The sequence below is a fragment of the Eschrichtius robustus genome, chromosome 13 (assembly GCF_028021215.1).
Source record: "Eschrichtius robustus isolate mEscRob2 chromosome 13, mEscRob2.pri, whole genome shotgun sequence".
In the NCBI taxonomy this organism is placed as follows: domain Eukaryota; kingdom Metazoa; phylum Chordata; class Mammalia; order Artiodactyla; family Eschrichtiidae; genus Eschrichtius; species Eschrichtius robustus.
The window spans coordinates 5,136,497-5,149,552 of record NC_090836.1 but is presented as its reverse complement, the minus strand read 5'-3'; the positions used below and the strand labels follow the sequence as shown (position 1 = coordinate 5,149,552).

The 13,056-nt window shown below is 45.8% G+C and overlaps 1 protein-coding gene across 1 annotated transcript; it reads right to left on the bottom strand.

Moving 5' to 3' along the window:
• Positions 1-10,852: 10,852 nt before the first annotated feature.
• KCNA1 (potassium voltage-gated channel subfamily A member 1) lies at positions 10,853-12,340 on the bottom strand. Its single transcript, XM_068560699.1, has one exon. It carries the CDS (start codon positions 12,338-12,340, stop codon positions 10,853-10,855), a length of 1,488 nt encoding a protein of 495 aa, XP_068416800.1.
• Positions 12,341-13,056: the final 716 nt, after the last annotated feature.

The following is a 13,056-nucleotide window of genomic DNA, read 5'->3' as shown; positions in this document are numbered from 1 at the left end:
AGAATCATCAGGTGTAAAGGAAACACATCTAAATGGAACGTGGTTACTGTTATTCACTTTACAGGACTTTGTCTTTTAAAAATCATCTTGAGGGACTTCCCTGGTGGTCCAGTGGTAAAGAATCTGCCTTACAATGAAGGGGATGCAGGTTCGATCTCTGGTCAGGGAACTAAGATTCCACATGCTGTGGGGCAACTAAGCCCACGCGCCATAACTACTGAGCTCACGTGCCTCAACTAGAGAGCCTGCATGCTGCAAACTACAGAGCCCACGTGCTCTGGAACCTACACACCACAACTAGAGAGAAGCCCGCACGCCACAACGAAAGATCCTGTGTGCCGCGACTAAGACCCGACGCAGCCAAAAACAAATAAAATAAAATAAATAAAATGATAAATAAATCTTTAAAAAAATCAAAATCAAAATCATCTTGAATCACTTTCCCTTTAGTTCGGTATGTAGGTTTGGGACCTACAGAAATGTTGTTGTTTAACTATAGAGTTCTGAGAATTCTCAAGATCCTACCCTAAAGTCATCTAATGAATTCCTCATCCTCTTCGTAAGACTCTGTCTAAATAAACTGTGATAACAAAGAGTCTACCTTACCGAACACCAGCAAACTTCCTGGATAATTTAGTGCAGAGTCCAATACCATTTCCATCACAACTTGGCTGAATGCTGAGCTCATTAAGTTGACCTATGAGATGATTTATATGGCTTTTTTTAAACACCATTATAGTCCATTGCATTAACTGATGCGCCATTATTTCAGTCACCATAATAACCACAGGTAATTAATGAGTGACTAAGACACTGCTTATTCTATAATAGATGAGCCAAGGTCTCTGATCTCCTCAATGTCAGCCCATCTGCTGATCATCCATCTTAAAACTACAGACCTGAAACTTACCCTAAGCCAAACTTCCCGCCTTCAGGAAACTGAAACGACATTGTTCTCATTTTGCCCATCGTACTCCTCACTGCAAACCCTTGAGAATGATATTAAAGTCAAGTAGTTGACTTCTTCATGCTAAATAACCTCCTTTTGCCCATCCAATGGCATCACTGCCTTGAAACACTGCTCTGATGCACCAAATTCTTGCAGTTGACAAACATTTTTCTTCCCACACCCTAATCATCAGGTATGTTATAAAGTTACATTATTCAGTTTTTTGAATTTCCAACATTGTGATTAAGTGTTGTTTAGAGTACTCATCTTTATCCATTAAAGATAAGCATTATTTTAAAAATATCAACAAATGTGATCTTCATCCTCCAGGAACTTAAAAGAAAGCCCTTCCATCTTACCTAGAAACGTCTTTTAACAATAAGCCGATCTCCTGTGATCTTTCAAAAAATGAGTTGGGTGTCCCCTCTTCTAGGACTTAGAGAACACACAAAGTGCTCTAAGATAAAAACAATGTTTTGCTTGTTAATGAAGATTACTTGGTAGGGTCGATCTCAGTCCCAGAGAGATTCTCTTGGAAATTCACTTAAAACAAAATTACTCCTTTTCTGAGGCAGTGAAATAATGATATTGTACGGAATGCAAAAAAAAAAAAAAAAATCACTGTAGAGATAATTAAAGTATCTTAGATTTCGAAACACCCTTAACTTAAGAGTTGAAGAATAGGTATTTTTAATAGAAGTTGGATTTGGCCCTGTGCTCAAAACTTAGATTATCCTAAGCTTAAGCACCTACTCACTCATCATCCTCTGATTTCAATTCTGAAAAAAATACATTTCAACTGGAAGTAGTTTCTCTAGCAATGTTCCTAAAATGCATTTAATGCTCAGCACTTCAAACAAGAACATGCTGTTACAGCAAATAGGCAAACGTGAACAGGCCACGTCAAATATATTTTTAAAAAACCATAAGAGGTTAGAGAACTCAATCCAACCCCTTAATGTCACTCCCTAGAAAAATGCTTCATGAACCGAAGATACTCAACTCCTTACCTAATTACTATGAAATTCCTTAAGAAAACCAGATAAAGTCTTACTGCTATTTAAATCACAGTTCCTTTATGCAATCAGTTTTATGAAGGAAGGGCTGGACCACTGTAGAGATACTATAACTTATAAATTTTCATAAGCATCTTTGTAGTAGGTGCTAGTCCAGAAAAGGCTGTATAGACTCATATATGCTCGTGAGGGTTATTTTATTTATAGCAAGGGAAGCTAAGAATAGGTTTTATATTTATATGATGTGTCTCAGACAAGCATATGAGAAAACTTTGCAAACAACATCTTGCTTTATTTCTCAATATTCACAGGTGGAAAGAAAAAAAATATCAAATGGCACAATATTTTTCACAAGGGGGAAATGAGGCAAAGAGGAGAGATGTAAATTATTAAAGATGACTTCTGGTCCCTCAGCTTATTGCAAGGCAGTTTACTCTTGATATTTAGAGTCTGAAGAGGCAAAATAGTATTAAGTTGCAGGCAAGAGGGAAACAAAACTAGAAATAGGGGCTTAGCATTCCATGAGGCTGCTGCCTGCCTGGTGTTGCACACAGGATGTACTGAAGATTCCTACCAAAAGCATCTCTTTCCAAGTCTTCAAATTCCACCAATGTACAGTTCATTTTTGAATTGAGCATCTGATTCCCTGGAGTCTTCCTTTAAAACACATTTCCTCCCCCTGTTTCTCCTCTCATCATTATATTTAATAACATATCTATTAATTTCTCACATTTATAGAACACGTTCAAATTTACCAAACGTGTTAACCTATTATCTCATTTAATCCATGCAATCCTATGTGGTATTATATTTCCATTTTAGATACAAGCAATTTAAAGACTCAAAGAGCCTGTGGCCCTATGCACAGTTCACTGGTCTTTCCTTACCGTGTGACATTCCACATTCCAGCTTTCCCCCAGCGAATAACCATTCAGATTCCCTACCACGCGTCAGACACTGGCCAGGGCATCATGAATAAACCTAGGCCAGTTCCCTCCACCCAGAGACCATGGGCAGGTCCCTTCCCTGTAAAACACGCATAGCAATATCAGCCCTACCTAATTCACTAAGTAGAGTAAAGCAGTGTGGTTAATATAGAAGAGATTGCTAGGAGCTGCTTACTGGGAATGAGAGTGTCAGATTGCCTTTAACTTGATGGATGCCAAGGGCTGCTGAAGGTTCTGCAGGGCTCATGATAGAAGGACCACTATTAAGGGGTAAGGGAAGGTGGAGGAAGAGCAAACCTCCCTCCAGACATAATGAGATCGAAGGCCCTCGCTGGGTAAGTGGTGTCTGGATGCCAAACAGCATGCGGACAGGGAACGCAGCGATGTATCAGCACAAAGCCTAAGGTAAGGGCAGAACTGAGCAAAAACACATAAAAAGATAATTCAAAGAAGCCCTAAAGGTTCTAGCCAGGGTTCAGGAAACTCCCATATTTAATGGGTTTAGAATCCAAGCCTATTATCACACCAGGAAACAAGGGAAGGACATATATTAGAATTCTTATACTTCATCAATTCGAAGATTCCTTTCTTTTTTCAAACTGATTGAAAGACAGTTGACTTGCAATACTATATTAGTTTCAAGTGTATAACATGGTGATTTGATATTGACTCCTTTTGTTTTGTGTACATTTTTTTCATCTCTAAAATTGGGATGGGGATTTCCCTGGTGGCGCAGTGGTTAAGAGTCCACCTGCCAATGCAGGCGACACGGGTTCGAGCCCTGGTCCGGGAAGATCCCACATGCCACGGAGCAACTAAACCCGTGCACCACAACTACTGAGCCTGCGCTCTAGAGCCCGCGAGCCACAGCTACTGAGTCCATGCGCCACAACTACTGAAGCCCGTGCACCTAGAGCCCGTGCTCCACAACAAGAGAAGCCACCGCAATGAAAAGCCCGCGCACCGCAAGGAAGAGTAGCCCCCGCTCGCCGCAACTAGAGAAAGCCCGTGCGCAGCAGCGAAGACCCAACGCAGCCAAAAATAAATAAACAAATTTATTAAAAATAAATAAATAAATACAATTGAGATGAATCAATGCAATGGCAGGTCATATTGTCAATGTTCTCTCTTTCTTTCAAATATGCCAACCATCTTAAAAATCAATGGCATATTGGATTCAATTAATTAAATAGAATTTTTCAGTTATCTGGGTTTTTTTTCCCAATTATCCTTTATTAAGCTGGTTCAAAGGACTGCTTTCCAGTCCTGTGTCATGACCACGCTGTCTTATCTGCATAGGACTTCGCAATGGGACACACTCCGTCCAGCCTCGGGGCTCGCCTTGCCCCAACACTCAGGCCTGGAGGAGCTCTACAAGTCTAGACGGAAGGCAGGAAGCATCAGCCAGCTTCCCTCCCCAGCGTGTCTGGGCTCACGTCGCATCAGCCCTTTGCTCTTGACTCCTCTGGTTGGCCTCCCTTAAAACTGACCTGACTTCATTTTGAAGCTCTGTAAACAATAAATTCCAGTGACAGCCCTCCCCCTGCAGCTACATGGATCTGTCTGCCTCTATTTCAAGAAGACCGTTCCAAGGCTGAACTCTGACAAAGACACTCAGGGCTGTGAATGCTAGTTTATGCACTATGATTGATGTAGTTCTAGCTCTTTCTTACCCTTCTCTGTCAGAGCTCAGCCTTGCCTGTTCTCCAACCACAACAGAAAAATGATGGGCAACCTGCCCAGCCCCATGGTCTACTTTCAGTAGCCACTTCTACAGCAAAATTCATCTCCGAATCTTACAATTTGAAACTATCACAATGCTACACAATTCTAAGACAATGCACCAGCCACCCAAGGCATTTGGCATATAACAGACACCTGTCATAAAGCATGGAACCCTGTTTCCTGTGACAGCAAAGAGCTAGTATAAAATGTGATGTTCACAAGGAAGAAAAGAAAACCCCTAAATCTCAGGAAGAATCAAAAGAAAATGTACCAGTGAGTAATTTAAAAAAACAGGAAGAAAGAAATGTTAATGGAGAAAAGTATACGTAAAGAACATCTAGCAATCACTTTGTTTTTCCACATCAAAATCACTAACACCACAGTGTAACTATCAAGGTATTGGATGTCAGACCACGGCACTATTACACACACACACACACACACACACACACACACACACACACACACACACACCACTATCCTTCCTGATAAGCTTGGGCTGTGGATGAAGAATACAGTTTCACATCAAAAACAATTTAAGCAAATATAATCAATCGCTTTAGTCCACTGGGGCTCATTTTTATTTTTTTATTTTTTCTTTTCAAAGCTTGATCCCCACTGTTTGCACAGGCCAAATTCCAACAGCCTCTCCTTGGGATCCTACATGCCCCAACGGAGAATTTATTGTCACAATTCAACCTCAGTGTATTTCCTTGTACAGAAGGAACAGTCCATGAGTTTCAAAGAAAATGAGGTTGCTTCAATTGTATCTTGGATTCACCGTGTTATTTAAAGAGACCCTCACAAGAAAGGGCTCCCGAAAGACCAGTTACACAAGAAACAAAGAACCAGTCAAGACATTCCTTGATAAGATCCTTAAAAATTATCTTTAATCGATGCCAAATATGAACAGATCATAAAGTGACAGAAGCAAGTAAAATTGCATAGATGGAAACTATGCGCTTCAATTAGGTTCTCAATTCGTAACATTCAGTGTCCTCTACCCGACCTATGAAACGGTTAGGGCAGGGGAAATGCACAGTAGGTGAAAATGAGACACGTCCTTAACTCAAGGTGTCAGCAACTGGCAAACTCAAGAAATGAAATAGTGCTTTTTCAGCTTAAATGGTTTGTTGTCCTGATGGTGCACTTCAAATTAAGACTATTCCATTGGGATTTTTAACCTTGGTAAGACTTTATCTGTAAGATTAGAGGTATGTCATATAGAGCCCATGCTTTCTACCTACAGCTACTGAAAAAATGGTTCCTAAACAGTGCAGGAAAGAGAAGAAAGATATGTCTGTAAGTGTTGGAAAGGAGACAGCTTTGAACTGGAATACCTCACAAGGGATTTGGTGTTTCATTTTCCTTTCTTTCCTTACACTATTTCTCCTTCTCTGATTGTGGAACAAAACCTTTCTCTCCTCCTTGAAGTCTCATGTCATAAAAAATTAACTCCTACTCAGTCCCTAAATGAAAATCACTGCAACTCGGGCAAATCTCCTTAAAGCTAAGAGTCTTGAGGGCAGCAAGTCCTCCCCTTCACATAGGCCTGAGCTTCCCAAGAAAGCCCAGGGTCATTATGCCTGAGCAAAGAGACTGGCATTTGATGCCCTGACTTCCAAACTTTACATCTATACCCTGAATGAGTTCGCACGGTGACCCAAGGTAATGGAACAGTTGTTAACAACTCAGCTGCTGTTCGTGTCTTTACAATAAATGATAAGTAACGTACATTCTTCTAAGGTTTACCTGAGTCATGCTGGACATGGTCGTGTATACCCTGAAATTCCATGTATAAATACGAGCACTAATACACCGCATGGTGGACCAGAGGCCACCTCCTGAGATGGTGATTAACTTGGGTTGTGTCGGGTTTAAAAATTTGTGTGTGTCTTCTGAAAATGAACATAAACATCAAAAGACTTCGTCCTTTCTTGAAAAAAGCAGGAAGATAAAATGGCTATTTAGCAGTTGATGTCCTAACAAGTTTGTACTCCGGATGGTTATCCCTCACCACTTCTCCCCACTGCCAGGAGTGAGCCGTTCCTGGGGAAAAAGTTGGGGATTCTTCTCTTTCTCATTTTGTTCAACCTCATCTACCAAACAAGGAACTCGATTTTTAAAAAGCATGTGTTTTGAGGCCTCCTATATTAAATGGGAGGGTTAGGAATCTATTCCTACTGGCTCTTCGGAGGTTAACTCCTTTGAAAAATCTGTAACTATGCACAACACGAAGAAGGCCCTTGATGGACTGAACCAAATTTCTACTTCAAGAAATCCATTCCTCACTCACCATTTACATGTATTCTCTTTTCTTTATTCTCAAGTGAGTCCAGCCTCCAGAGGGGAATCTGAGCCAACCGCACAATTTCATTTTAGAGAAATGACTGTTGTGCATCAGCCGTATTCCAGAAGACTCTGCTATCGGTTTATTTGGTTTTGCTAGGCTAACTCGCTAGCACGCTCCCGATGAACTGTTTTAACTGATAATTCGAACTCAGTTCTCAAGGGGGTAGTGAGAGAGGACCGGGCACAGATGCGGAAGAGGAGATGCAAAAACAAACGGCTTTCTTGGCTACGATCTGTCTTCTTTGAATCTGAGGACAGAGGAAATGAATGTCTTTGGTCTCTCTAATTCAGATCACTCGAGCTGAGTTCAACACTTCAGAGATTCTGGGATGGCTAACAGCCCCGGGGTGACCCAGCCCCTCCACTGCCACCCTATGGAACTAGGGCCTCAATTCACCAGAAGAGCTGAGCTATGGCTATCAGCACGTCAGAAGTCTTCTCCTTCCGGAGAATATCAGTATTCAAGACAAGAGCTGTGAAAGCTCAAGACCTAGGAAGGGGACGGGAAGGTAAAAAGCCTGATAAAATAAATACAAGGAAATAAACCAAAAAGATAAGTCATTCCGTAATAGGTAGTTTTGTTAAGTGCACCTTCAGGTCCACAAAAACATTTCAGCTCAGTCCTGTGCAAGGGGAAAGAGCTTTGGTAAACTCTGCATGCCTATGCTACACAGATAATTCCCGTCCTCCCCTCTAACTCACTGGGTTTTGATGAGCTACAGATGAATAAGTGACCTCCATTTTCCCCAGACCACCCAAATCCATAACAGAAGCTCCTCCCGTCCCAGGCAGACAGGTTCCCTGCATGCAGCACCGTTCCCTGTAAACAACACATGCACAAGTTTCCACCCAGTGCCACATATGGCTGTGACAGGTGTACCCGGTAGCCAAAGTGAGTCTTTTCAGTTCTGGTCCTGTTTTCTCATCCTCTGACCCATCCATCCCACAGTACCGAGCAGATTATTGCTGTTGACAGAGTGTGGCGTTTCAAGTTCGGGGTGTCCTAGACCTCAAAGTCTAAATAAAAGATCAAGATAATCCCCAGAGATGTGGGCGAGGTTGGCGTTTTCTTTCCCAACTGGAGACTAAGAAGCAGGTAGGAGAGGAAAAGCCAGGATGAGTCAAGGTTCAAGGAAACATCACAGGGAGGACTGAATGCCCTGTGCGGACACCGTACGGCCCTTGGCCCCTGTCTTCCTTGGTGCGTGTCACGTCTGTCTTACAGATTTCACAGAAGCCGCGCAGGAAAATACAACTTCCACGTTCTTTCTTTCAAAGGTGTGGGCCAGCCTGGGTGTAACTCTAGTTTCTTGGTTTACTGCCTCGCTGCTCGTTCTAGCCTAGGATGGGAGGTGGGGCGGAGTCCCAGGGAAGATGTCCAGAAGCAGCAGCGCAGGAATGAAAGGCGTTGAGCGGCAGGCAGCCACATGCTAAGCGCAGAATTGAGGATCCCCACCTTGGGTCCTTCAAAGAGCTATGAGTGCCTCCCCGTCGGTGGACGGCTGCTGGCCTCCAGAGGCCCAGGAGATGCGGCTCTCTTTCTGGTAAGCACAGGGTCCCCGCCATTCTCTGGACTGGGTGCCAGGGGCGACAGAAGTTAGATGTTCAGCCCGCGAGGTGACTGCCAGGATGGGAATCTCACAGGAGCATCCTAGGAACTAGCTGAAGGGGGGGTGGGCCAGGAGGGAAGGCCTAGGAGAGCTTACTCTGAACTGACTGTTCCCACATCCACAACGATGCCTGCAAAGATCAGACTGTCAGAGTGGCAACATGCTTCTGCAGGCAGAGGAGGAGGATGGAAATACGCCAGGACCGCGAGGCTGGACCCGAGGAAGCCTTGCTTGTCCAGAGTGACCCCTGATGGGAAACAAATTCCCCAAGAGTTTTATATTGGCTTCTGGTAGAGAAGAGGAAAAAACAAGTTCGAGGTTCGTGTCAAGTTCAAAGATGGGTCTCGGGCCCCAGTTTCCATCCCACGTCTGGCTGCCAAAGGGGCCGAGTCCAGCGGATGGCCAGAGAGACCCCTCCCGGGTCTCTCCTGTCTGGGGCGCAGGATGGCGCGGTGTCCCCGCAGTGCGAAGTGAGAGAGCGAGGGTGGAAAAAGGGAAAGCGAGATATCTGTGCCCCAGCCTTCCTCCCTTGTGTTACATAACTTCTCAGCTGTGTTAATGGAGGCACTTTCTGCAGTTCGCTGTGGGTACAGGATAAAGGCACTAAGCAACTATTAAATCAATTGGTTGCGTTTCTTCAGGGAGCCTCAGGGGGAGGGCCGAAGCCTCTGCAGACTTCAAATCATGACTGCAAAAAGAAACCAGCTCTGCTTTGGGCGCATACGATGGAGAAACGTTTTCATTTACATCTTAAGAATGCACCAAAAAACATGCAGTATTGCACCTTTGTTTGTTTGTTTGTTTGTTTTGCTTTAGTTTCTCTTCAGCTAGAAAGAATACTTGTTCTTAGGTGTTGCTATATATACCTTGATAACTTAAGTTTTCCACAGAGCTTCCCTTTAAGGGATGGGCATGTTGGTTCTCTCTCTGCCTACATCTGCACAGAAACCTGACATTTCCCTGAGCAAAGGCAGGAAAATTGACTGAGTGCCCCCCACCCCACCCCACCCCCATTGTTTCCTTTGGGCCCTTCATCCCACAAACTTATAATTTTTATTATTTTTTTAATGTTTTTACAATAAATTAATCATGCACTAATTAATTCAAGGTACACCTTAATCAAATCGGCCATAATGCTGAATAAGAGAACATGCTTTGAGCTCCAAAAAGTTACTGCTCCCAGCTGACTAACATAGGTACTTAAATACAGTACTTTATTTACTAATAAAAATAGTTAATAAATGAAGGAGTGCACTTTTGGTGAATGCAAATGAAGACGGATCTATTTTTAGAAGAATCAATTCCAAAGTAAGCTTATCCTCTATTGTCTGAGTTAACGTTCTCGGCATGCGATTGTAAAAGAAATTATGATCAGATTCAAACATGCTTACACTTAGTTTCATTTGTGCTCTGTTGCAATAAGGAGGCTAAGGTTTTACATCCAGTTCTGGAGGCCGGGGTTCAGGGTGCAGGACTGGTGAGAAAAGACCCATTGGGCGCATCTGCAGTTGAGAAATCTTAGCAGCACTGCAGATGGATCAATGAATTGCACTCAGTTATCATTTTTTCTTAGAGAAGAGTTTGAATCAGAAGGAAATGGGGCAGAGGGAAAAATCCCTACAGACCAGGACCAGTATCAGATTTCTAAGGTGCTTGGTGAACCAGTCTTAAGTAATTTTTTTTTCACCTTGGAATAGGCAGTTCGGTTGATCAAAATAAAAACATCTGTTCGTTGCCCGTTTCGGCTGGTGTATCATGTTGCACATAATACATCTGATACCCCATCTTAAAATGTGCTGTGCAGTTTGCCAAGATTTCATATTGGAGTCCCATGCAAATTTTAATTTTATATTTCTAAGCGATCATCTGATTCTTAGCTAAAAGAAAGGAAGAAAAAAAATTTAAAGAAGCCACCAAGGATTAAAAACGGGGAAGCATATGAACCTCATTTTACCTAGACAAGTTCATGGACTGAGTGATTTTAAACCGGTTTTAGAAAATACACTTTCTTTTCCCATTTTTTAATAAAATGAAAATAGTTTCTCTTTTTCATGGCTCTTGAAAGCTTCGGGTTTGCCACCCCCCAGCATTGGCAATGCAACAATGCATCGACAGTTCAATAGAGCATTCAAAGACTATTTAGTAGAGTATCTACAAGGAGTGACCTGGGTCACTGGGGGTTTGGTTTGGTTTGGTCTTTTAAGTCTTTCAAGCTGCTAAGTGGGGGGCTTTTTAGTTGCTTTGCTTGGCTGTTTAAACGTCAGTCAGTAGCTTGCTCTTATTAACGCAGTTTTGGTTAGCTGCGGTGCAATTGCCAGTTCTGACATTGGCCTGTCTAAAGTGGGCTATGCTATTATTCATATCCTCTTCGATCTCCATGTACTCAGATTTGCTGAGAGTGGAGGAGCCGCGCCGACTGAGGTCACTGTCAGAGGCTAAGTTAGGGGCACTAACGTGGAGCCACTGAGCCTGCTCTTCCCCCTCAGTTTCTCGGTGGTAGAAATAGTTGAAATTGGACACGATGACAGGTACGGGCAGGGCAATTGTCAGCACACCGGCGATGGCACACAAGGAGCCCACGATCTTGCCTCCAATTGTCACAGGGTACATGTCACCATATCCTACGGTGGTCATGGACACCACCGCCCACCAGAAAGCATCGGGGATACTGGAAAAGTGCGACTCAGCTTCTTCCGCCTCGGCAAAGTACACTGCGCTAGAGAACAGTATGACCCCGATGAACAGGAAAAAGATGAGCAGCCCCAGCTCTCTCATACTGGCTTTGAGGGTCTGGCCCAGGATCTGGAGGCCCTTAGAGTGGCGGGAGAGTTTGAAGATTCTAAAAACCCTTACCAACCGGATGACCCTGAGGATGGCCAGCGAGGTGGCCTGCTCGCCCTTCTGGTTCCCCTCCTGCTCAGCTATCTCGGTGCCCAGGGTGATGAAGTAGGGGATGATGGCCACGATGTCGATGAAGTTCATGATGTTTCTGAAGAAGTCCGCCTTGCTGGGGCAGGCGAAGAAGCGCACCACCAGCTCGAAGGAGAACCAGATGATGCACAGGGTTTCCACGATGAAGAAGGGGTCCGTGAAGATGTTGACGCTGTAGACCACCGTGGTGTTGTCGAGGCGGTGGACGGTGCCCGTGAAGTCCTTGTCATCCTTCAACTCGGGCAGCGTCTCCAGGCAAAAGATGACGATGGAGATGAGGATGACCATGACGGAGACGATGGCAATGACCCGGGCGGGCCCCGAGCTCTCGGGGTACTCGAAGAGCAACCACACCTGGCGCTGGAACTCCTTCTCGGGCAGGGGGCGCTCCTCCTCCTTGATGAAGCCCTCGTCCTCCCGGAACTTCTCCATGGCCTCCTCGCCCAGCTCGTAAAACTTGATCTCTTCGGAGAACATGTCCAGCGGCACGTTGACCGGCCTCCGCAGCCGGCCCCCCGACTGGTAGTAGTAGAGGATGGCGTCGAAGCTGGGCCGGTTGCGGTCGAAGAAGTACTCGTTCCTCAGCGGGTCGAAGTAGCGCATGCGTTTCTTAGGGTTGCCCAGCAGCGTGTTGGGGAACTGCGCCAGCGTCTTGAGCTGCGTCTCGAAGCGCAGCCCGGAGATGTTGATGACCACGCGCTCGCAGCACTCGTGGTCGTCGTGCTCGGCCGGCCGCGGGTAGCTGCCGTCCTGGGGGTGGCCCGGGGCGGCCGAAGCCTCGTCCACGTTCTCTCCCGACATCACCGTCATGGTGGAGGCAGGGCGCGGCGGCGGGAGACCGGGGGCGGGCCCGGGGCGGGGAGGGGCGAGGGAGGCGGGGTGGGGGGGGACCCGCGCGCCCCCCCCACCTGCGTGCGCGGCTCCCCCGCGCTAAGGGGGCGGGGCTTCCGAGCCAGCAGGTGGAGGGATCTGCCACTCGGAGACCGTCTCCTCCACCCCGCCTGTTTCTCAGTTTGGAGTCCCCCCTCGCCTGCCGCCCCGGGTGCAGCTTTTCGCCGGGGCGGGGTGGGGAGTGGGGGGAGGGGGATTGGGGGTGGCGATGGGAGGAGGGTTGGTGTTTCTTCCTGCTCCGAGGTGCCTTAACGCAGCGCCGTTCCAGCGGACCGGGCCACCGCTTCGGGGTCGCCCTGGCCTCCCTTCCCCTCCGCGAGCCCTCCTAGGACCCGGGGCAGAGCCAGCTCAGCAGATGCCCTCGCCTGCCACCCCCTCTGCTTCTCCTCGGCCCTCCCCCCTCCTAGCCCTCTTCGCCTGCCGCCTTCTAAGCTCCCACCGGGGCAATCGATGGACGCTGCAGAGAAATAGAAAGTGATACGGGGGCAGAAGATCAGAAGCGTTCACATGGGACGGACCCACAGACACGGAAGAGCACAGACCTCTAGCTTTTTTAGAAAGCACGAGACTTTTGCTAGGGTTATCACAGACAGGCAGACAGACACACGCAGACACCCGAAATCCAAGTTTGGGGC

Excerpts from the sequence above, each read along its gene's own strand:
- KCNA1 (XM_068560699.1), bottom strand. The coding sequence starts at position 12,340 with ATGACGGTGATGTCGGGAGAGAACGTGGACGAGGCTTCGGCCGCCCCG.